The 25736-nt window shown below is 41.3% G+C and overlaps 2 protein-coding genes across 2 annotated transcripts in view; one reads left to right on the forward strand and one right to left on the reverse strand.

Moving 5' to 3' along the window:
- Window positions 1-3605, forward strand: part of ppm1h (protein phosphatase, Mg2+/Mn2+ dependent, 1H) — a gene marked incomplete at both ends in the record, with an annotated part of 28662 nt that extends 25057 nt beyond the window's left edge. The window contains 2 exons of the mRNA XM_083893308.1: window positions 1425-1576; window positions 3458-3605. Coding sequence (XP_083749434.1) covers window positions 1425-1576; window positions 3458-3605 — 300 coding nt within the window. The remainder of the gene's footprint in view (window positions 1-1424; window positions 1577-3457) is intronic.
- An 8272-nt stretch (window positions 3606-11877) lies between these two features.
- mon2 (MON2 homolog, regulator of endosome-to-Golgi trafficking) overlaps window positions 11878-25736 on the reverse strand; it is a 30030-nt gene continuing 16171 nt past the window's right edge. The window contains exons 15-35 of the mRNA XM_083894049.1: window positions 25378-25490; window positions 25048-25152; window positions 24703-24783; window positions 24528-24601; window positions 24350-24440; window positions 23925-24026; window positions 21872-21982; window positions 21241-21416; window positions 20940-21102; window positions 20358-20651; window positions 19747-19945; window positions 18483-19126; window positions 17651-17794; window positions 16205-16222; window positions 15599-15727; window positions 14674-14864; window positions 14525-14585; window positions 14308-14431; window positions 13267-13474; window positions 12770-12852; window positions 11878-12372 (exon numbers count right to left, since the gene is read on the reverse strand). Coding sequence (XP_083750175.1) covers window positions 12209-12372; window positions 12770-12852; window positions 13267-13474; window positions 14308-14431; window positions 14525-14585; window positions 14674-14864; window positions 15599-15727; window positions 16205-16222; window positions 17651-17794; window positions 18483-19126; window positions 19747-19945; window positions 20358-20651; window positions 20940-21102; window positions 21241-21416; window positions 21872-21982; window positions 23925-24026; window positions 24350-24440; window positions 24528-24601; window positions 24703-24783; window positions 25048-25152; window positions 25378-25490 — 3275 coding nt within the window. The 3' untranslated portion in view covers window positions 11878-12208. The remainder of the gene's footprint in view (window positions 12373-12769; window positions 12853-13266; window positions 13475-14307; window positions 14432-14524; window positions 14586-14673; window positions 14865-15598; window positions 15728-16204; window positions 16223-17650; window positions 17795-18482; window positions 19127-19746; window positions 19946-20357; window positions 20652-20939; window positions 21103-21240; window positions 21417-21871; window positions 21983-23924; window positions 24027-24349; window positions 24441-24527; window positions 24602-24702; window positions 24784-25047; window positions 25153-25377; window positions 25491-25736) is intronic.

Below are 25736 nucleotides of genomic sequence, written 5' to 3' on the forward strand. Positions count from 1 at the left end.
ATAAATAAAAAAACTGACTTTGACATTTAGATTCATCAGCTCATACTCATGAGATCAAATGTGGGCGCCGGGTCAAAAATCAAATGCTGCAGCCATGACCTGTCTGGTCTTGCAGGGATTTTTTTGTTGCTGCTGAAATCTGGGTTTTGTAATATATTCTGGGAAACTCTCTCGTTCATGGATTGATTGCCTCATTCCTTTTTCTTCTCTTTGCAAAGCGTGACTTAAATCACAAGGTTTGCCTCTAAATAGAGGCTCATGAAGCCACGTAGAGGACCTTCTGATTCCAGCACTTTCACTGGCTGACTTTAGTTTGATGCAATTATTTTCATGGTCTCGGGGGAATTATCTTTTATATAACGTCCAAACTGAGGCTTATTTTTGTTGTTGTTGTTGTTGATGATGAGCCATAGAACTTTATTTGTGCCTCAGTAGAGCTGCCACAACAACATGGCACCTTTACATTACTGAAAGTGGTATATTTATTTTTATTCAAAGATTGAAAAATTGTTCATTGTTATTTAGAATTTGAAGCAGAGCAGAAACAATTACTCGATGAATCAATTACGAAATTAGTCGTTACCTATTTAGATTTTCTCATGATTAAAACAGTATTTCTGATTGTTTTAGCTTCTTAAATGTGAATATTTCCTGTTTTTTTTTTTGCTCCACATAACAAATAAATCATTAAAATTAAATTATTATTTTGGTTTGTGGACAAAACAAGACGTTCGAGAACATCATAATTTCCAGGTTTGACAAACACTGATCAACGTTTTTTAACGTTTTCTGACATTTTATGGACCAAACGATTACTCAGTCAAGAAAATAATCGACAGATTAATCGATTATAAAATGTCCTGAGTACATAACTCAAGTATGCTGTGCAAAGTCTTTAATACATCATCAGAAAAATGTCAAGTCAATTTTCTAATCTTTAATTTTTGCTGTAACGGGAGATTTATTTTTGCACGTTTTATTTTATAGATTGATTCTTCTGGTCACTATAGAAATGCATTAACAGTCTAACATGAGTATAAATATTGTGTTTAGGTTTTTCATGTGGAGCAGGCACTCGATTATCTGGTGCACCTTGTTGTGTAATGTTCTAATGAAAGGTAATGAGGTGATGTATCACAGTTTGTGTTGAGTTGTCCTACAGAGTAACACCAGAGGAACAGTTATCTTGATTTAGTGAGAGCCAAATTATGAGTAAAAAAGCCGGGATTGTAGGAAAAAACGTATTCACAACCCGTTTAGAATTAGTGTTGTCGTTGGCCATGTTTAACTTTTTATATTATGAATACAGAAATCCTATTGACCTCTATAAAACTGAGACAGAAAGCTCAGATCCGAATGATTCCCAACAAACCATGAACGCTACTCTCTCTCTCTCTCTCTCTCTCTCTCTGCCTCACCCTCAGGTCAAAGTTTACCCTCTCGCGCAGCACGAGCACGGCGCCGACGACGTCCTCGTGCTGGGAACGGACGGTCTGTGGGACGTGCTCTCCAACCAGGAAGTGGCCGAAGCGGTCACGTCTTTCCTGTCAAACTGTGACCCCGACGACCAGCACAGGCAGGTTTCACTGGTTGCACAGCTGCAGCCGTCACTCACGCTGAACTTCTCCTCACCCTTTGCTGCACACAGACAGGATGTGTGTTTTTTTGTGATTATGCAAAGTTATTTTCTCCCATGCCAAGGAAACACGAGTAAGACTCTTTGTCCACCTTGATGGTCCAGTGTGTAAGAATCGGTGATATATCATGGTGAGACTGCAGACTTCAAACATGGGGGCACAAGATGGCTGCTGCTTAAAGCAAGGCCCTTGTCTGAACCAGTCATTCCCAGGGACAGGGTGGGGACCCACAGATGCTTTTTTTTTTTGTGTTGCAGATATTTTTTCCAGCCTTTTTCCTATGGTTTGATACAGTAAAGTACGGTTTGGAATGGTTAAGCCCTCGACTCAGGCTTTACTTGGTAGGTGGTGTCACGCCCAGTCAGCTGACTGTCGTGGGTCTAAAGCCCAATTTATACTCCTGCGTAAAGAGTCCTCTGCGTCGACACAGAACCTGTCGAAGAGCCTCTGCGTCGTCTCCGGGTGCACGGAATATTTTTTAAGTGTCCGTCACTCCGTCAAGGGACAACGGAGATGGCAAGAGCTGCGATTGGTCGTCAGGACAGGCCGAGCGAAGCTGCTCTGTGCCGGCTCACAGTGAGCAGCGAGCGTCCACAGAGGGCAGAGCTGAACACCGCCGACTTCGTCGCTGCCCAACTATAAATACGTCATATCTTAACACACACAGCACATGTTTAGACTCTAAATGGCCAATTTCTCGCCTCAAATGATCTTAAAACTGCGTTCCGGGACACAGAAAAGTGACAAACGGCCGCTGTTTCAACAACAACAGTCTTTCTCCCTCGGACGCCATTGCTCACTGTAGCCAAAAGCACAACAACCTTGCGCAGCGACCCCTACTGATCGGGGGGAAATTGCAGCGCCTATCCGTCACCACGACGCAGAAGTATAAAGGCTCGAGTGGTCTACGTGGTGACGCAGACGGATAACGCATTACGCAGTCGGAGAAGTATAATGTGGCCTTAACTCCATCCATACTTTACTGTACCATTACTCTGGTACCTCAAGGGAAGGTTCCTGAAAAAAATGGAACAGTTTCCATTAGGAAGTATTCCTAATGGAAATGCACAAAGATACATACCATACCAAACCGTGCCACCCGTTGGAAAGATTGCTTTAGAGTTCCAGTGGGCGACCTAGTTTATTTCGCCATTTGTTTACGTGCGTTTCTATGGTACTTGGAGTTATGTGTTGTACATCGGTCTTTTATTGTGGCATTAATTGTTTTGACGGCATCCTGGAAACATAATTGGAGCCGCATGGTGAAGGAAACAGCAGTAGCTGTGATTAGCTCGCTGTTCAGGCAGTTGTTCAGGGAGCACTTTATTGCTGTTGATGGAGCATGTATTATAATCATGGGAAACCATGGAATGGCTTTAAAATAAGTCCTACTGCGTGTCCATTTAAATTTTTTGTAGTTGAATCCACCGCTGAAACTTCATGTGGACACTTCCTGGTGTTTTCAGTCATAATACTGCTGTATAAAGCCGTCTCGCTTTACTCGCACTGTGTTCTTCTTCCGCAGTCATGTGGCTTAATCAGCATTGGGTGAACTAATTTGACAATGGTTTGTTTATATTTAAATGTCAGGCCCTACAGCTTTAAAATGTATTAAATAACACAAAGTTGTGATGGAAGTTTGGTTCAGTTTGTCGTCTTTAAAAAGTCTAAATGTTTCACACTGGACTTTTAATGTGATTTTTATTTCTTTTTGCTCCGGGCAGATACAGCGCTAGCTGTACACCGTGCGCAGTTATTACCACCATTTATCTTGACGTGCGTCGTCATAAATCATCTGTCACTTTTTGTGTTTCGCACAGGTACACGATGGCAGCTCAAGACCTCATAATGAGAGCGCGAGGCGTGCTGAAGGATCGCGGCTGGAGAATATCCAACGACAGATTGGGCTCCGGAGACGACATCTCCGTCTACATCGTCCCTCTCATGTACGGCGTCAAGCAAAATTAACCCCGACGACGACATGAGTGCGTCCAAACAACAAAAAAAACGTGACCCTGCCTTGAACTCTCCTCGTGGCTTTTGCACTCCCCCCCCCCCCCCCCCCCACATCCCTCGTGCTCCATATAAAAGTGCTTTCGTGTGGACGTCGAGACATTTCCTGGTCAGAAAGAAGTGGGATTCCTGCCCGATAGAAAGTAAACAAAGGGGGCGGGAGCGCATCCTCTCATGGATGGAGATGGTAATATGCGTCTCAGGATTGCTGTTACTAACTAATGCACAATATTTATAAATGTGAAAATGTATATATATATACACAAGGCATAATACATTTGATAAAATGTGTATTTGGTTGAATTTCTGTACAGTGTAAAAAAAACAACAAAAAAAATCAGAGGACTGATGTCATGTACTGTACATATGAATCACACCTCCTCTGTTCCATGTCAACTTTTAATGTAGCCAGACTGATTCATCGGTTTTTTTTTTTTAGATTCTTTTTGTTCGTTTGTAACTCCCACATTCCAGCTTACTTTTATGAAGGAAACACTAACAGGATGAGCGTCCTGTTTTGCGTCCACATGCTCCGTCTTATTATTAAAGGGGACATATTAAGCAAAATCAACTTTTTAACCATTGGGACTCTGGAGGTTCAATCAGTCGGAAAAGTGTGAAAAAAGATGACTTGTTTTTGTGGTCCTCCTCAGTCTAAGTACAGGAGATGAAACGCGCGATGTTGAATTCCGCGATCATTGAGACGTGACAATGCGCTAAATTCCTGGAATTGTTAGTCTCGCGGAGCTCCGCTTTGTCCGCAAAACACGCGAGAGTGCTGGCGAGGGCAAAGGCATCCGAAAACCGAAAGTCCGTGAAAAGTTCTATTCTTGGCTCCACAGTGCAGCACAGAGTTCTACACAAACTTCCAGCCTCAGAGGATTTATCTGTCCAGTGGATACATGTTATATATGACAGCAATGTGCCTGCTAGAGCCTGCAAATGATCACTTTTTCTGCTGTTAGCTCCCAGTAGCCTCTGTGGCGGATGTCATTTCCTGTCCCTTAAGTTTCGTTTTACTTTTTTTTTTAAGGTGGACCTAAAGAGACACTACTAAACAGAGTGTTCTGAACAGGGCTGTTTTGGCAGGGTGATTGAACTGCTGTGGTGCTTCATCCTTATGGTATTTTGACCAAAGCATGTCACACAGACATGTTCATTAGGACACCAGGGAACTAGGTTAACTTGGAGAGATAGGGTATAATATGTTTCCTTTAAATCTAGCGTGCACAGATTCCGTTGTATACTTTCCCTCCCTCGGTCATCTACCTCATCAACATTCTTAAGTGGCTGTTTGCATGCTACGTTTGCCGCATCGTCAGCTGCCGCCGCCCGTGCCATCGTTTTAATGACATTGTCCATATTTGTGCAGTGTGCAGATAACTCCCATGATCACGCTCTCATTCCCCCCCTTTTCTTCAGTACTGGTTCTTACATTTTAAGATAAACTCATCTTCATGAGTAGCAGGTGCCTCTGACAGTTAGACCTGGTCTGATCTAACACGACAATGTACATAATAATATAAGATTATCCCGATGTTAGCATCTGATCCAGTGGTCGACTTTTTTCCGTTCCTTCGGTTTTGCTGTACTTTCTTTAGTTTCTCGGTTACAAATGTTGTATCTCAGTGTAAGCTGTCGCAAATGTGAGTAACTTCAATGTAAAAAAAAAAATGTAAATAACTCTTTTCATTGGACACTTTTCTTTTTCCCCCCCCCTTTTGCTGTAAGTTAGATTTGCTTCTTATCAAAGCAAAACTAAGTGATTTGTACCGTTTTTTTGGAAAATCAGTGTAAACCAAGGTTTGAATACCCACTTTCCTGCTGTATTAAAAGAAAGGAGGCACAATCACATTCATTTTTTCTTCCATGTTATTGTGCATTAAAAAAAAACACCTGTGCAGACAGGAAAACACAAAGTCAAATACTGACGGCGTCTCCTTGTTACAGGTATATCATTTTCAAGCGGCTCAAACGAGGCTGCAAAGCCGATCCTTTTCACTCCGGTAGAATAAGACCATCACTAATGTGTGTCAAGTGAGTCCCAAAGCTATATGTGGGTGAAGAATGAAGGGTATCACTTCATAGAAAAGCCTGAGAGGAGATTTCTTAGTGGAGGAGGCTGCTGCTGCTGCTGCTGCTGCTACAAGGGGCTGTAATTCAATGCTGGAGAACTGATGAAAACCAGTTCATCCACATCTCAGCTGCTCTGTCACTTTAACACAGTTAGTGAGTGAGATTTGATGTGGAACAATGCAGATTGTGAAAAGTAATCTTTGGACATGATTCAGTGCTCTTTGCTGCAATGTCATGTAGGTATTTATTTTCTCCTGTTAACGTGAGTATTTTTTTTGGCTTTTTATGAACTGGACTGTCTCTTCTTTCTTTTCTTTTTTATTTATTTTTTTAAATAAAGGAGATCTGGCTAAAGGAAAACAACAAATCACAAGATGTCCAAAGAAAGGTTTCCATATTAAAACATCAGATAAGTAAAAAAGGTAGATTCCACAAATTTGTTTCACACTAAAAAAAAAAAAACAAGAACATAAGAACACAATGTTTCTTGGGAAAAGTGTCAGTAAAAAGCCAAATTAAAATACCAAACATGTAAACGCTGGACTGCAAAGAGTTGTTACACCGTCTCATGAGAGACAACTTGATTCAAATCATATTGTTGACTGTATCAACATGGGGGAGGACACTCACTGTACGTGTCAAACTTTCCACTCCCTGGTGCTTTACGTTATATACACAAATATACGTGAGCTCTGAACTATGGCAATAGGAGGCGAAAGTAATGTTTTTTTTTCCCCAGCAGACGCGTTGGTGTCAAACTGAGAAAACATCACTAATGGATGCTTTAAGTTGAGTGAGTGTGAGCTGAAATGGAATGGAGCCATTGTGAAGGTTCTTTATTATTCTTGTGTGGACTTAAGTCTTCTACATTATATATGGTAGAAGGTCAATGTATTACCTTTATCACCAACATCACCACTCTGTGACTCTTATCTTGAACATATGATAGACAACTAGACTAACATGGATAAAATATATGTATTATGTACATTCATTTTTATTATATTATCCCCCTTTATAAGATAAGATAGTCCTTTATTTGTCCCACAGTGAGGGAATTTACATCATGACTGCAGCAAAGACAGTAAAAACAAATATAATACATAATTAAAATGCATTACCCCCCCAAAAGTACAATATATAAATATATTAACATGAAGACTATATAAAAAAAAAGTTAAAATAGAATGTAATGTATAATGTACATTATAGACAGTTTCCATTATATATGGGCTTGATACTTACATTATAAGAAAAAGACTCAAGAATCTTATATATATAAATACATATACATGTTATTTTAGTAATATGCTGATGTTTTATGTCTCGATTAAGACATTATGTGGTTCAGTACAATATATAAATATATTAACACAGACTATATAAAAAAGTTAAATAGAATGTGTATTGTACATTATAGACAGTTTCCATTATATATGGAGTTGATATTTACATTATAAGCAAAAGACTAAAGAAATGTATATATAGATACACATATATATATATATATACACATATATACATATACATACAGTATATATATATATATGTGTATATACGTCTCGATTAAGACATTATGTGGTTTTTAACTTAAAGCACATTGGATGGAAGGTAACGATGTCTGAGGAATAATTCAAAAGAAAGACAGGAAACATCTACCACTGTGAATAATTACTTTTATTCTTATAAATTCCATTTAGTAGATTAGGTTTTACTGATGTAAAATACATAAGCACACAACTCTATTATTATTATTACATTCCTTTACACGCACACGCACACACACTCACTCAGAGGAGCATATTGTTATGTTATTGTAGGAGTCTCACCCTTGGGAGCCTCTACAGGGGCTGAAGGGCCATCTGGTCCTCAAAGGCCAGGACTGTGTGTGTGTGTGTCCTGATCTGGCACAACAGCCCTCCTCTCCTCTCCACACGTGTGTACGTGTGTGTGTGTGTGTGTGTGTGGTTCAGACCGGACGATGACACTGATGATTCAGTCGTTCCTGTAGGTGGCGGCTTGTTTTTTTTTTTCCCAAGGTTGCAACACTCCCACCCGACCTGAGGAGAGATCTGTGGGAGATGCTGAGTGGGCTCACAGCAAGATACTCATTTTTTTTTTTTTTTTTTTACTTGTAAGGGTGACACGGTGTCATCGCAGTGCATCATGGGAGAGCTGAGGCTATCGCTGCCAATCACGTCTCAATAGAACCTGAACTGAATGTTTTAGAGATGACAATACACGTTTTACATGAACTTCATTAGCTGCTGTAAGATTTTTCGCTCCACCTTATTTAGCAGAGATTTGTGACAATGCGTGAAAAAGACGGTCATTAGCTGAGTTACTTTGGGCGTCCGATACCGATATCACTAACTCGAGTATCTACCGATATTGATATTAGCCCGATGCAGCCATTTTAGAGCATTTATGAGCTATGAAGCTGTTGACGACACATTTTGTGCCGAGTCATTCCAAAGACACAATTCTCCAACTGTGCAACAAATGATGTTGTTCTCCCCAAAAAGAAGAAATAACAAGACTCGGCTAAAATGCTTTTGCTGATATTCATTTAAATTTTTACAGTCTTTGCGTAGTGAATTTGCACATATTCGAATATGATATTTGGATTGTATCGGATTTTACATTTCTATCTGTCCGATGTCCGGTGCAGTGGTTTTGACCTGTATCGGACCGATACCACTAACCGATATCATTTTTTAAATATTTTATGGTTTATTCTTGTAGTTCTTGTATCAACCTTTACTTTAAAAGCACCCGCTGATGGCGATTGCTCCAAATTACATCTCATGGTTATTGTACAGTGATAATAAAGGAATCTAATCTAGTCCTAATCTAATCCATCACTCAGTGCCTTGTGGATGAAGGACGACAGTCTAGTTTCAGTGTAATGAAAATCATTGCTTTTACTAATCATATTTGATGTTAAAATTGTGGCGTGTTATTTTCCTGAGACACACACACACACACAGGTTTATCTGTCCTGGTGAAGGTGCGGCTGCCTCACAGCAGATGTGATGCCCACATGAGTGGACATATTTTTCCACAGAGGGCTCTAATTTACTGCTCTGGGGGCTTTGGCTGCTTCAAGTATGATTTATCAGCACAGGATTGATGAGGAGGACGTGAGCTACCTCTGCTCTGCATGCCGCTCCATCGGCCGGGTAACACACATTTGAATATATTTAATGATACAGACCTGTGGAGACTTGACAATATCACTCTCTCTGTGGTTTGTTTACCAGTCAGCTGCTGCTGCAAACAAGAACAACTCACTCCTTTCAACCTACGCTTTCCGCTACAGCGAGTAGCCGGAGTACAATCTATTGTGTAACAACACCAGGACAATCGCTTGTGGAAAGAAATCGCGGCTCAGAGTGAACTCTGCCTAACGCGCTGCTGTCAAGTGTGAAGTCATAAATATTTAAACGGGAGTATCCTTGGAAGGTCAAACGCGGGATTAAATCTTCAGTCAGTCACTCAGCGAGCGACGCGCTCTCATCCGGGCTGGGGGTCTGAACAGGAGCCTTTCATCAGCCCAACGCTGCCTGGCACCGACAGCCAATCAAAGCCCATTATTACAGCGTTGCAGTTACCACCCCATCATGAAACCCCTTGACTGCCCATAATAAGTGTAAAACAGAAGAGCAGCCAGCTGCTGTTGGGCAACGGAGAGAGGAGGATTTCAGAGGTTAACCTCGTGACAACGCATGACCCTCATCGGCACAACTCTCCCTCTCTCTGCTGACGACACCACAGCTGTGGAGGTTCATTCATGCGGCGTGTAACGTTTCTGAGTCTCAGTGTCCGGGTTTGGCATAATAATAAGATAATTAGGTGAACAGCGGAACACTAATTCACACTCCAAACTCAGCACGGAGGAGGCGTTTGGGTGCAGGAGGAGCATATGCTCTCGACCCCAGTGTCTGAATCAATGCAGCATTATCAACAAAGGAAGTCAGAGGAGAGCCATTAAAAGCCAGTGTGTGTGTGTGTGTGTGTGTGTATCAGATGAGATATCTTGTAGGATACCTCTGTGGGCAGCAGGATCCACGTCACTCCTCTCCTCATAGCAACAGCACAGTTGACCTACATGCTTTCTACACAGCCCACTGTGCTCGGGGTGGTCGAAAAAAACTATCGACTTTTTCCTGCCGATTTAAAACAAAATGTACACACCAACATTATTAGACCTGGCACATGCAAGACTCCTCCTCCATCCTGCAAGAGAAATAAAATATATATTTTTTAGAAAAGGAGCAGGCTTCATGTACACCAATGTAAAACACACACATATGCATAAATGTGGATTTTTTTGTGCAAAATCACAACAGCAAACAACAAAAGTGTAATTTCCTTCCTCCACAGCCGCTCACTGTTTTATTGGATGACACATGAATGATACAGAGGCTCCGAGACAGTTTTATACATCAGGACGCAACAAAGCAGCCACACGAGACAGTTTCCGGCGACCGCACAACTTCAAATACAACACCGTATTATTATTATTATTATTACTATTATTATTAATTCGCCCAAAAACCAAAAACTCGACAAGCCCCAGTGGTGTGTGTGTGTGTTACCTGGAACAGACCGCGTGAACGGCTCCTTCTCCTCGGCTGCAGCGCAGACACCAGCACTGGCAAGGCAGTAGCTTGCGCAGTCATCTCCATTGCGGGCAGAGTCACAACCCAACCAACAGCACAAACTACTACCTCAGCCAGTACGTGGTCCGAATCAGCGACAGAAGACACTCAAATATATATGTATATATATATACATACAGAGAATGTACTGTATGTGGAGAGACGAGTAAAAAGGCGAAGCCTGCCCTTCTTTACCGCGACATTCCAGTAGAGTCAGAACCGCGGATTCTCTCCGTCCTCTCTCCCGTTTCACTCCTCGACTGTGCACACTTGAAATAAGAGGGGAAACCCCGCCCAAGCAGACCTGCTCTCCGCCCGCCGCCTCCTCCTCCTCCTCCTCCTCCTCCCTTTCTTCAGTAGAACAACCCTCTCCCCTCATATGACCTACTATATCAGTGAGTCTCAACGTAGGGAGCCCGAACCCCACCGAGGGTCGTTCTTACCATAGCAGCCATTTTGGCTCATTCCCATTTCTAAGCTGTACTGGAAACAGTACATGTTCTACACGTGTGAGTATTCCAAAGTGTTGAAGACATTTTCTGTCGTGTGTCTACACTTTAGACAAGTAAATAATAATAATTACCATAGTCCACGAAGGGGATAGCGAAGCTTAAGTCCAGCTGGTTTGTCTGTTCTGGCATCGGTAGAAACATGGCGGCTCAAAATGGCGGCCTCCGTAAAGCGAGGCCCTAGCTTAAAGTACACTTTAAAGACTTAACATAACTAAGGTTATGAAAACACTCCAATACAAACTTAATTTTCTGCCAATAAACTCTGGTAAATGTTACACATTGGACCTTTGAGTATGAGTATGTATACAATTATAATAATAATAATTATTAAGATAATAATAATTTTTTTCTCTCCTTTAATTCTTGTACCTTTTTACCACAAGAAAAACCTGCCCCAAATCCGCACCATTTCTGTTCATCTCGTATTTCATTTTTTGGTTACGCAAAAGTAATCCAACAAGTTACTTTTCACCAGAAATATGTAATATGTAATATATTAATTAATCAATTAATATAGGTCTTACAGGTCTTATATAACTCAGTTTCATGTCTCCAGGTGAACAGTGATGTCACGTTTTTCAATGTTATATTTATTTTACCTCTCCTTCTCTCTGATGAACCACTGTTTTCCTATTTGGGTGTCATGATTATATCATTTATAAACGAAAGTGCACTATAAATGGTGAAAAATATTCGGGAGAAGATTGAATTTTCTTATAAATAGATTTTTTTGAGACCTGGCACATACTGTGATAGAGGACACTCGGAGCACAAAGCTAATTGTACAATTGTTCCATTTATTTTATACAGACAAGTACATCCCTTCTCAGATGGCTGGCTAAGGGTGACATGGAATGTTACAGTAAGATTTGTTTTTTCTTGCATAAAATCCTCACTGTTGAAAATGTTGCAAAAGTCTAAGTATTTATTTTTAAGATCAATCAAGATGTCTCTCTCGTGTTTTTTTTTTTTTTTTTTTAAATCAACATCACCACACACCCAGAGGCAACACATCAAATTCTTTTTTTTTTTTAATCTTTGTGGTTAACACAAAAATGCAGCCAGTCTGTATGAGAGTGGAAGGGGCAAAGGCGCTTTCAGCTCACATGAGAAGCATACGATGATTCGTATGAAGGGCAGGGATCGTTGACGTGGCCTCAGCAGGCCTTGGGTCTTCATGTCACCGTAGATGGGTCTCACCTTGAGTTTATGTCTGTGCACTTGAAAAGCACATGGGTCGAGAAGACACATTCAAAGACTTCTTCATAATAAAAAAAACCCCATAAAGAGCTCAGTGGCAGCCTGGTCAGGACTCTCCGTTCTGGACTCTGGAGACAGGCGGCTGCATAAAGTCTTTAAAGGGCCCGAGAGCCTCTTTCAGAGCGGAGCTCACTTCGGATGAGGAACATGTAATGCACTCGACCAGCGTGGGATACAGGGCGATCACCTGAGCCCAAGTGTTGCCATCCACTGCAAGAGGACGGCAAAAGAAGAACAGAACAAGACAAAGACAGGATAAATGCATAAGTGGGCATGAATTGGGGGGGGGGTCGAAGAAAGAGAACATAAACTGTGGCAGAAGGCAATCAAAGAAATCATTTCCTTTATAAAATTCCCACAGGCATTTCCAAATGAGTTTTGTTCACTCCTTGTAATTGACCTTGCGCTGAAAACATAAACAGTTCTACCCAGATTGGAGATAAAAATACGAATGTGGAAACATTGGTCCCAACTGTTCTCTGACACATTTATCTCAAATGAGTAGATGATAAGACACGATGGGATTACTCCACGTCGTCGCCACGCGCTTTTCACCGCGTGTCCTTCCTGCAATTCCTTATTAATCCTTGACCCACTGAATACTCACCGTTTTCTGGTTGTGTCTTTTTAAGCGAGTCCATCAAAGTGCTGATAGCTTTCAAGACAAAGATAATCTCTGTCACTTGTTGCCTGGAATACAAAATAAACAAATACAAATATCATCATCAGTTTCAAAGACAGTGTGTACAGATTTTAGTTATGTACTCTCAGAGCATGTTCTTGTCATGGGAAGTTACTAACTTTTCATTTACTGCTCATATGCTAATGATGTGATTTTTCTGAAGAACCCCGCCATCTCATTTTCTGTACTAATGGTGCAATTTCCCCGTCATTTTACTTCCATTGTCTCTTAGAAAAAATGCGCTGGACCCGACACTAAGGAGCAGCTTGTTGAACTGGGTAAGTGGTTTTATGTTTCCACTTGGAACTGAGGAAGCCTCTTGGATGAGAGGAGAAACATCCACATGTCCAGTTGCTACTTTTTTGGATAACAGTGATAAATTAATAAAACAGGGTTGTCATAGTGATAAGAGTGAGGTGTACCTGGGCAGGGGGCAGCGTCCACTCAACCTCTCATCCTCTACGTAGCGTCGGAGGACGTCCTGGGACCTCTTCAGGAGCACAGAAAGTGCCATACGAGAGATGTATCCCTCCTGCGGGGTGGAGACCTTGTTGCTGAAGGAAAACTGCAGCAGTGTCTCAAAGCACACTTTGGAAAACTCTTCCCTCATCCGCACATCAATCTCTGCCTCTGTTGAGGAGAAGATATTTACAGATGCAACTTGTTTTCATGTGCTTTAAGTGTAAAAAACGACTGAATGGCAAACCATAAAAAAGTTTTGACATTTGAGGGAGGTGGAAAAGTATCAACATTAAGTACATGTGAATGAGTGCAATGGAAGAGTTTCAGCGAGCAAAAGTGGACATTCAGAAATCATGTGACTGAATCATCCTTCCTGCTTCCACATTTGCAAGTGGAAAAAAGAGCAGAAATGGAGGATACAGTGATCCATGTTTGAGCTGCTGAGGAAACAACCTTTGTGCAAGAATACATTCATCCAAAAATGCAATTAAAGCAGCATAGATATTCAACTATACACGGTGCTCTTTATTTACATCATCAAGTCGTGCCTTGTTGTCCTTGTGTGTCCTACTACTCATCTTGGTGGACCAATTCGCAATATTTGCTTTGCGGCACTTGATGCAAACGGATAAAAGCCTATTTTCTTTTACCAAATCTATGAAAACGTGGTTAAATTCTCAGATACATTTCAAGCTTCCAGATGGCTCTGGGGGAGGGGAGAGAAGGGGGGCTAGCAAATCCACACTTGGACACAGGCCGAGGTCTGATCGACTTTGGTCGGTTGTAAGACCCAAGACACAACACTGATGATGTGCCCAAGTGAGGGCATCAGAGGATAGCTCCTGAGTGGCAGCTACGGTTAGTGAGAAGCCATTGTTGCAATTTAGCCACAGGGAGTTTTTCTGCACCTCAATTTTTAGACAGCTCTTTGCCAATTAATGGTAGAAATATATGTTAACAACACAGCCATAATAACCTAAAGTGACAGAGTCACAGATTACCTGTGAACGAGGGAGACTGCGAGTGAATGGAACCTTTGTTGAGCATGGTCATGATCTGGCCGACAAAGTCTTTGGGAATGAAATTGGCAAAGGGTAAAATCTCCGTGCTGATCAGCTGGACTACCTAAATGGAAGAAGACAGAATATAATAGTCAAGGCGGGCAAATTCATCAAAACTATGCCGACATACTGATTGTTGTTCAGAACAAGCACTTACCTCTACATCAATGGATTCATTCTTCTGAAATTCTTGGATAGAAAGGTTATCTGGAGGTGTGCTATAAAAGCAGAACAACCAACACAGTAAGCTGCCTGCTGCTTAGAAATTCTTCACACAGATAAGACACGCAAAGTTTAAATGTGTACCTTTTGGTAAAAAGAAAATCGTCAAAGGAGTTGGCCAGCTCTGGCCACATAGTGTCAAACTTCCCAGATGCGGCGTGCTGACGGGCCACAGGCAGCCCAATCAGCAACACTTTGAGCAGGGACGAAACAGCGAGCTTCCAGGTCGTCTCTGATGGACAGGCATACTTCAAACCCAACGGCATTCTTAATGTCTTGAGAATGAATTGATAAAGAAGGGAAGAGAGAAATGATACTGAATGAGCATAACCTCACGGTTAAATCTATAACACGTGTTTGAGTATGCCTGACAAGTGTTCACCTTCTCTTTTATACTGAAATGTATAAACAGTTGAAGTCATCAAGTTAACATTAATAGCAGCATTTGAAGGCATTTAAACAACGGGCAGAGTTCAAGTTTTGAAGTTACAAAAAAGGGAAAACATAAAAAAAATGTTCTCTCTTCTTTTCAGAGAACAGCTGGGTTCCCCAAGGCTGGGAGTTTTTCACGTAGAAACTGTCCCAATAGACAAACAAGGCAAATGAGTTCACCTTAGTTAAGGTTTTTGTATAAATAAACTGTGGGTAAAGAGCTTTTGCATGCAGGTGTCAGGGATGGAATAAATCGGGGGAAGACTCAGTGTCACCTGCACTGACAAAAACTGAAAACTGAAACTGAAAATACCTAATTCCATTAGGCATTATAGCATATCACATCTGTGACAGTAAGATGATTGCTGTCATGTCAGAGGCTGGTTGACATCGAGAATAATTAATTTTTGCAGTCAAACAATAAATACAAATGAATTTTGCGATACTTTTTGCACATTAGGTGTTTTATCACTGGGGAAACGACGAGATTGGTGATGTTCACTTGATCCATGACAGACAACGGCATTGTCAATCTGCCCAACCCTAAAACTGAACATTCCCACTGAATAAAACATACCTTGATGACGTTCTGCAGAACTTTCTCATTGATGACAGCTTTGTGGCACGCCGTTTTGTGGTACAGGTCCACCACTACCTCCAAAGAGCGCTCAGCAAAGGGCACATAGTTTAAGGCAACCCACTCTGCCTGCAAGCCGATTTAACAAGAGGAACTGACATTAGTCAAACGAAACCATTAAAGCTATTATCTAGTCATACTTTTAGGGCAGAGCCACACTGAAAGCAGATTTGGAAGGCACACTTTGTACAAACAAAAACATTCAATTCAAAGTTGCAGCAATCATTAGTCTGTATGAGTAGATTACATCCAAACAAAAAGCTTGATACTACAAAGTGTGTCTTCGTTTAAGAAATATAAATCAAAACCAGACGTAAGGATTTGAACATCACCACAAAGACATATCAACTGAAAATGGAGCTGCACAGGCACTGTGCACAAAAGAGGCACAACCACCAGTTAAGCAGGCAGAGAGGGAAGGGGGGAGGAGGCGTGGAGTGGGTGAGAGATGTAGATGACAAATGACAGCCTACCACTACCACAGAGGGTAGGTCATCACAGTTTAGTACAACTATACAGGGGGCTGAAGTAGAACATGAAACTCACCGGTGCAAACAGCTGGATCTAAAATGGTTATCCAGTGAGTAGTCCCAAGAAACAGAATGAGAGAAGATTGCAATTAATCTGATGTTTTTTTTTTTTAATAATCGCATTAAATATGCAGTGGCATGTTTGACTAAAGCCAAACCCCATCTTTTGCTCTTTTTTTTTTTTTATATGCTGCTCACAGACAGACAATCGCGGCCACAAATAAAAATAATCAGGATTTAGAGCGAAAAACATTCACTCCTCGCATCAAGGACATTTGTACACATGGTTTCTTTTTATGCACTGTTATCTCATGATAATGACTTATTATCTCGTTATCTCCATACAGGGATTTTTTTCTCGCTATGACAAATTAATTTATTTCATTATCTCAGTATAAAATAAATACTTGTGTTTTTGTGGGATAATTTTTAAGTCTGATGATTGCGCACTGGTTAACGCGATCGTCCTGATTTCAGCTGACAAGAGCTGCCACCGTCTGGTCCATGCGTGTCCCAGGGAGGTGAAAATGTCAGGATGTACTTCAATCAAGGTCAAACGCAGGCAGAAATTGCATTGTGTCTTTCTGTTAGAGACGGAATTCAGATTAGTCCTCGTAATTTAAGGAGAAGACGAAATAAATGAATTCGTTTTCACGAGAAAACAATCTTTGTTAAACGGAGATAATGAGATAATGAGTCATTATCGCAAGATAACGGTGCATAAACAGAAGTAAAATCCATGGCCGTTCAATGAGGCTGTAGACACACACCAAATATGATGTGTTCTTTGCTGATTAGGAATTTAACAATTGAAGCAGATGCACATCAACAAAACTGTCCAGTACATGAGGTTGAATCTGGGCCCCAACATGCAAGACTGACAATTGGGATTTGTCATGTATGTCATAATTATAGTTCTCAGCATGACTGCTCCAGCCTGCCAGTGAGATGAAGACAACTCAAAATCCCCCCCAAAGGCATAGCACATAGCAGCACAAAGTAGACACCAATATCAGAACAACGTTGTCAAAATCACTCCTGCAATTTATAATGTTTGCTTTTATAATCCAAATGTGTAGTGATGTCACCGATTTCCTTCCAATTAAAACAGTGTTTTTAGCTGTAAAGCAAGAGAGACATTTCTCTGGCACGTTGCCAGCGAGATGAAGAATGCGGGAAGGGAATATGGGGAAGTTACTGCCCAGGGCAGCTAATGGGGGTTGAGACAAACCCGTCAATCTCATGGAGGGGTCATGATAAGGGCTTTGTAAGGGGCTAGACAGAGAAGCGGAGGGTGGGCGGTGCTTCATGTACATCAAAGAAAACAGATGATCTTGTTCAGAATGGCAACAAAACACAGCAACACCATCCGACGACCTCAATGAAACAAACTGTAAAAAGAAATCCATGAAATGAAAACCAAGTTGTTAACAGCCAACGTCGATGCCCCCTCCCCCCTTACCTGGTTGTATTTGGCATTGGCCACGTGTTTGGTTTCCATCCTGCCGTACTGAGGCGGCTTGCAGGAGAACTCCACGAAGAGTAGCAGCTGTTCAAAGATGGCAGGGTACATGACCTGCAGGTTCTCGGGGCCCACACAGATGGCCTGCAGCAGGGAGGAACGAAACACTGCTGACATCCACCACATGACTGCATACTGAATAATTTAAAACACTGATACGACGACACGTGGGCTGGGTTAACACAGAATGGAAGGAAATAACTTCCACATAAGAGGTTTGTATTTTATAAAGACATGGTATGGAGTCGCAACTGCAATTCAATGGCTCAATTATAGGTACAATTTTATATAATTATAATGGTCAAATAGAAGCTCTGGTCCGGGTGCGACAGAGATTTTCTCTCGCTGCCCCCGTCCCATTGGAATTGGAGACCTATCGCTTTCAAATCGCAACTAAAACAAAGCCACTCCATACCTGCTTTAATTTGTAATTCATGTTGTATATTTGTACGTTTAGTTGTGTATTTGTACCTGCATATTCCATTTTATAGCTTGTGAGCATAAATTAAAAACATGCCAATAAAATGTATTAAATTATCAATTGAAAAATAAGATAATGGTCTTTTCCAAGATCCACATTCCGAGACTGGAAAAAATCTGCTGTTTTCCTGTTTAATTGTTAACTGGGAAATAAATGTAAAACCTGAAGTTAAACATAGCTGACATATTGTGGAATTTGTCTCAGTTCCCGAGGCCACAGAGATACCTCGCTGGACTCATCTTAATGCCATTTCTGATAGTGCACTAAAGATATAAAAGGCTTTTTGCCCACCTTCTGCAAAACATCAAGAGCTGTGAGTACAGCTTCCTGTAGGCTGGTGAGAACTGCCTCAGTGTAGGAGGGGAGGATAAAAGGTGAGGCATCACTGCTGATAGGCACAGACACCGCTCCATGAAGAATGACCCCCAGCTTCTTCAGATCATCCATGCTGAAGTTGGCCTTGATGTGCTGGTAGAGCGCTGGGAAAATCTGGATCAACGCTGTGAGGAAGGGCTGGCTCGGTATAAAGGAGAACTTCTCTGTTGGGCCACTAGGCGGCTTTGTGCAGTCAATTCCTGCTCGATACCAGGTGTTCCACGCTGACCACCACAATGCTGAGTCCTCTAAGGCCGACTCCTCCCCTGGGGGAGGGGCCTGCATTTCAGCGCCGTTGTATCGCGTCAGACGCTCAACGAGTGAATCTGAACGCACCAACGGTCTGCCGGGGCCGTACGCTGAGAGAGGGTCGATGAGCACTGGGGGGACACCCATAGCAGCAAGCGCGTCACCTGGTTTGTCTGAGTCTCTCACAGGTGTAACGATCTGAAGGATCTCTTGAAAGCTCTTGAGCGCAGCGAGGGAGACCTCGTTGTTTTTGCTAAGAGCAGCGGACTGAATGTGGTTCAGCAGCACCTCCCAGGCCTCAAAGAAATCACCTGCAGACAGTAGAACAAAACAGGACGACAACACCGCCGGTTAGTGAAAGGTGACAGCTGTAAAGTAAGTGCGACAATTAGTACAAGCTACACGACCCGACTAAAAGACTAAGAGACCACATAGAACAAAGAGTGTGTAAATGTTCATGTGAAAATGAGGCTCATTTACAATTGCGCTAGGAGAGCGATACGTTGATATTTTATTGCCCAGCATGTTATTTGTATTACCGAAGTTGCACATAGGATGTTTCCCTACTCCCTTAAGTGATATTATGCATAGTGGGCTAGAAATGTGCCGGTAATGAATCACCTGTTGTAATTTTGCACTGGCTAAAATGTTGTTCAGGGAGATGGGAGTAATTAATGAGAGCCTCAAGTTCCATCATTCCTACCTCCCTGCAATATTAATCCTGTCCGCATGATGTTATAGTGACTAAATAGGTGTTAATACACCAGTACAAACAGCCAGGTTGTTTCTGGACTTGTACTACACTTGGCACAGTTTCACGAATACATTCAAATATGTAATTCTATTTGTTTACTATTATGTCAGTCTACCTCATGTGCAACAGTATGGCCATAAACAACATTAAACATCACTGTAGTCTACAGTGTCTCACCTAATTGCTGGAGGAGATATCTCCTTGTATTGAAAATGCGTGCCACCCCAGCTAGTGTCAGCACCCACGTCTCTGCCCACTGCTTTTCCGCTGTGTCACGCGAGTGATGGATGAGGATGTTCCCGCCCCCGGACTCAATCTTCTCCTTGTCCGCCGTGGTGGACGACGTCCTCACGCAGTTGAGCAGATGGAAAAGCACCTAGCAGTGACAATGAAAAACCGTTGAACCAAAGTGAAAACTGAAGCACCACAGATCTTCAAAGAAAACATGTGAACAGATCATTCAGACCTATGGGCAATTAATTAATCTGAGATTAATTGAACATTCTAAATCTAAATAAATAAACCTGGATAAATCCCATGCACACACAGGGAGAACATGTCAACTCCACACAGAAAGGCCCAGACCAGGAAATGAACCAGCAACCTTCTTGCTGTGAGGCAACAGTGCTAGCCACATGCTCCACTGTGTGGCCCAGATCAATCTCAAAACAATTTAAAAGGTATAGATTTATAGTAGTATTATACAGAATATATAGCATATTGATCATACAGATCATAAACTTTTACAGCAAAATCAAAACATATGTGAATAAATAACTGCACACTACCTTCCAGACTACAATATGCCACGTCGGCTGTTGCAGCAGGGTCCCGTGAGCAGCAATGGTGGAAAACAATGTCTGTCCAGCACTTTTTCGCACAGCAGGCCGTGGATCCACACACAGCTCACCCAGCTTGGCATAAAGGCACAACCACAGGCAGTCAAAGGGAGGGGCAGGGTGAAATGGTCGGTTCAGTTTCTCTCCTTTCTCTCTGGCCTGTTTCTGGAGAGCTTCTTCCTCCTTTTCCAACTCCTGCGTGATGGCTTCACCTCTTTGGAAGAAGTAGTCTGAAATGTTCCACTGTGGGTGGAATGGAGTGGCATACGTTGAGGAAGAGGGTTGTTAAAATGTCATAATCATACAATCTCACAGGATGTGATGCACTCAAATGTTCTTAATGTACGGTATCTATAAAATGTCAGTGCGGAAAACAAGAAATGATATACTCACTCTAAATAAATCATTTTGATGTTAAATAACATTACATGTATAGATGTTTCAGCTTCATAGTTACAAACATTCACATCTGTGCATTGACCAGATAAGTCTCATTGCTCACAAGCCACCAACAATACACAGTTATCTCACCAGTAGGCCGATGGAGGTGAGGCTGATGTTGAGCTCCTGGTTCTGCAGGCCAAAGCTGCCGGCCACATCCACTACAATCTGGAGGCACGTGCAAGGCATGGTGGGCAGAAAGTCTGTCACTACCAACTGCAGGCACTGGAAGGCTGTTCGGATCAGTGACTCTCTGAAGGACAATAAAATGAGATGAAAAAACTTTAAGCTGGGTTAGGTTTCGTGAAACTTTGCATTCAGAATAGAACGAGAGCAATTAAAGGGATATTAAAATAAGCAAATATCTGACCCACTTTGTTCATGCTCTCACCCTTGATCATTGCGGATGGCTCCAATTACACCCAACACAAGTGGCCAGCCGGGCCCCAGGCTGTCACCCTGACTCTGGAGGATCTGCAGGACACTCTCCAGCTGTTTCTGACGAATGTCGGCATGCAGGACATTGGACAACTCTTTCAAGGGGTTCAGCAACAGAAGCTGCAGCCGCTGGAGAACAAGAAGGAAACAGTAAATAACAGTACTGAACGCATATTTACACTAAATAGTGTTATACGTAGCACTAAAAAAGAAGAAGAATATGAACTCCTGTTTTGAAGCCTCAAGATTCACAATTTGACCAGCCCCACTTTGAGGGTTGACAACATGAAATCCACAGTCGTCAACTGCAATCAGTGTCCACTCATATGCCGCACTTTATCTATTATCCATCTATTTTCCACTTAAATGGAAACATAATTTATAAAATTTACATCATCATCTGTAGAAGAAGAGTTCAATATTTACTGATGTTATTAATCAAATCAAGCGTTCCATTTATACAATTATATTTGCAGAGTTGTAGCCCCCTACTGGCTATTTCATATTATTATTACTTCCTGATTATATGAAATTGCTGAAATTGAAAAAACATTTTTTGTACATGCATTTATGGTGTTACCAACCTGATTCTGGGCCAGTGGAGGGTCATGTTTGAAGGCCAATCCAGCTTTGATGAGAGCGGTCAAAGCCTCAGCTCCCCACTCTCTCATCCTGGAGTTTGGGTGCTGGCAGACCTGCAGGACAAATCACACACAGACACAAATGCATACACATGCAAAGGATAACAGAAATACTATTATGCAGAGTAGTGAGGGGGTGGGTATATAACAAATGGGTGAAATAAACCAACCACAGACTGCGAGATAGCGACCCGGGATCCCCCGTGATAACAGCATATGTTGTGACAGACCATGTAATCATGACTGCTACTATACATTTGCACAGAAAGGATAGGCTCAGCAGGAAGAGGTTGACTGATGTGGTGCAAAATAACAATCTCAGTGTATAGTTACTACTTTATATCATCTGCAATTATAATTCATCATAAATTAGACGGATAAGTGCGATATAATGTCTAATAGCAATACAGCTGTCGAATGTGCAATATACTTATAGTATTATTACAGTATTTAACTTATTATGTGTACAGATTTTCTTTTTTTTTTGTTTCATTATTATGTATTGTGTTTCTTACAGTGCTTACACAAGAGGCCAGCACAAACATTCCGAGGCACTTGTACTGTAACTGTGTGCACAAATGGCAAATAAAACCTTTTGAACCCTGAATCAATTTTATGATATACAGATGTAAAAAGGCTGAGAGGGGGAAAGATGCAAGCACAAAGACAAACTGCAAAGTAGATACTGTATCTGTTCTCATTAAGGAACAAGATCATCAGTGTGCATCTAACACATAATACTATTGTCTATTAAACATACTGATTTTAATCTAAATCCTTGTCATAATCATCATCTGGTGATTTTACTGCAACACTGCTCAAGTGATTCTTAACAAGACTGCTACAGACGATAGGAAGCATCAAGTAGACTTTGCAGGTGCAGCTTTAGATTATGACTCTGTGACAAATCACATCAAACTTCAGATTGATAATTGTGCAAAAGAACATCAAATCAAACACTGATAGCAGAGCACTGTGGACACATTTTGACACAAAGACCTTCTCCAACTCCAACATGTTGCCAGTTTGCAAGACTTGAATAGAGAAAGAGATAAGAAAGCCAGTGATTAAGACATCTGAACTTACCTTCTGCAAAACCGACAGGATTGCAAAAGAGAGGGGAGAGACAAAGAAAATATGAAGGAAAACCCCAGTGATAAACTTTGCACAAATATAGGATATAAAAAGAGAACCCGTTTACATAAGGAAGACAAGACTGCCCACAAATACAGAGTAGGGATGCACAATATTGTATAATCGTCATTAGTCATATTGGTGGATCTTGGCGTCTTTACAAATATCGGATACTACATTTTTAAGCCAATATCTGCCAATACCGATATTGTGCATCCCTAATACAGAGTGCAGTATAGGTAACTGCTGCTTGTACCAGGGCACCAAAATGTCAGTTACACATATTATTAAAGTCGAACCATCACCAACATGTACGTACAACTGAAACATTATATACTCTGCAAGTTTGCTCTGATTTTAATCCAGAATCAATTGGTGTGACCAATTTCCCAGTCTGGGAATCTATCAAACTATTTAAAGGTTTTAGTTATTTGTTTCTTTGGGGCTCATCTGCTTCAGATTTATTTAAAATGGTATCATTATGCGAACTCCAGCACTGTTCAGGGTAGCTAAACAGGTTTAACAGGGAAAAAATATAGCAATTATTTGGATATTCTTTGAATATTGTAAGTGAAAATTACTGCTACCACTCACAAAAAGCTTTAATTCATTCATATTCATTCACACTATAATTAAATCATCTAACACATATTAAACAAGTCAAATTTCTTGTTTTGACTTGTTTCTTTTCTTATCCTTGCACTATTGTGCAAGGATAAGTGAAAGAAATATTCAATATGATCTAAGAGTAAGCAGTAAAATACATTTAACAAATGTTAGCAGTTGTATTACTGATAATCTTCTGTATCTTGTCTTCAAGTATGACATGATTTGACATTACTTAAGATTTGCTACAAGTTACCTCAAGTAGGTGGCCAGTCAGAGGCCTCCAAAGGATCTCTATGCGATCCATGTTGACGAGGCCAGTCTCCAGGAGCTTGGCCACTGCAAAGAGAGATGGCTCCTGATGGCAAGACAAGAAAATAATAGGTTAGTAATGAATACCCTGCATTCTGACCTCGCTAGATAAATACATACTGTATGTAGTGGCACTAATGTGTACAAGTTTACAAACATGCTGCTTTAAGTGCCATTATAGGACTGTAGTCAAGAAAACAAGATAAGAGAGTCCTTTATTCATCCCGCAGTGGGGAAATTTACAAGATTACATTACATTTAAGACAATAAACTTTAAAGTAACACTTCAGATCATTTTAGAAAACAAGATGATGAAATATCCATAACACATCAGTAGTTTCGCCCAGGCCAAAAACACAAAGTCTTCACCTTATTGTTTCCATAAGCCATTTCCATGGCTTCCAGGGAGAGCGAGCACAGAGCATTGATCAGATGATGGAGGGACACATCATCTAGGTACCTAATTACACACAAAAATAATGCATATTGAATAATGCAGGTCCAGAGTAACAGTGGTTTTCTTTCTCTTATTCACAGTGGTCCTTACTGGGAGCTCTCAAACAGTCTGGACAGGATGTTGGAGATGACGGGCAGGTCTGTCATCACTGCTGTGGTCAGCACCTGTTTCAGTAAAATTAACAAGTACAGCCGGTTAGCCAATCATCAACAGTCAAGTGAGAAACTTACACAGTAAGTACAAAGTACACAAGACAAAAACTCACAGTACTGGGTCCCTCCACAGCTCGGCCAGGCTTCAGGGCACCGCCCAGCCCCGGCTTCAGCCCCAGTATCCAGACTAAATGCTGGAAGAGACAAATGAGAAGATGCAAGTTATCTCCCTTAAAAGACATAAAGTATAACAATCACAATTTGAACTGGTTCTTTCACAGAAACTGTAAAAAGAAGCATCACTTTTTGTATGTGCAAGAAAGGTTTTTCTTTCCAAACCGTCAGTTCAAAAATGTAATTTTGCCATATTTGAAGTAGATTTGTATATTATGTGTGAGAGTGAGACATAGAGAATGTGGTATTCCTGTGTGAATTCATGCGTGCGGTGATAGTCGTACCTGCAGTGTAGCCAGCACCAGCTGCCAGGATGTGCCCAGCACAGCCCCGTGGCAGTGTGCCAGGTTCAACAGGGTTCGCATACACTGGATATTCTTTGCTGTCAGCTGAAAGAGGGACAAACACTTAGATTAGATTACCATCTAATTGTACAACATATGCAATCGAGAAGTGAGCTAATATACTTCTCCAGAAAAAAATACAAAAGAGTAAAAGAGAACAGAAAATACTTCACTAATAAACTGTTGAAAACTGCTCCATAAATGTAATTATTAAATGTTAAATGAAACCAGAGCTTCTTCATAATCGTGTGTGCATGTGTGTGTCCTCACCACCACTGTGCCTTGTGGCTGGGCAGAGAGTGGCTGCCCCACAGCCACCACCTGCTGATGAGATTCACTGGAGGGGCTGATAATCTGCACAGTCTGGCCCTGGATGGAGTAAGCTGTAAAGAATAAACCCACATGAGCAAACCCACCTCCACTCTCGCATGCAAGACTCGCGTCTTTCAATGACAGCCAGTAATACATGTAAACTGGTTTTCTAACAAGTTTGTGACATGCAAAAAAAAACCTTGCCTAATTAAATGTCAAATGCAAGTTGAGACCAAATTAGCCAAATGTATCTCTACAAGCTAATATGCAAATAGTGAACGTCTAAGGTGGTTGACTTAAGAGAAGCTGCGTGTCTA

The sequence above is a fragment of the Microchirus variegatus genome, assembly GCF_963457635.1.
Source record: "Microchirus variegatus genome assembly, chromosome: 8".
NCBI classification, from domain to species: domain Eukaryota; kingdom Metazoa; phylum Chordata; class Actinopteri; order Pleuronectiformes; family Soleidae; genus Microchirus; species Microchirus variegatus.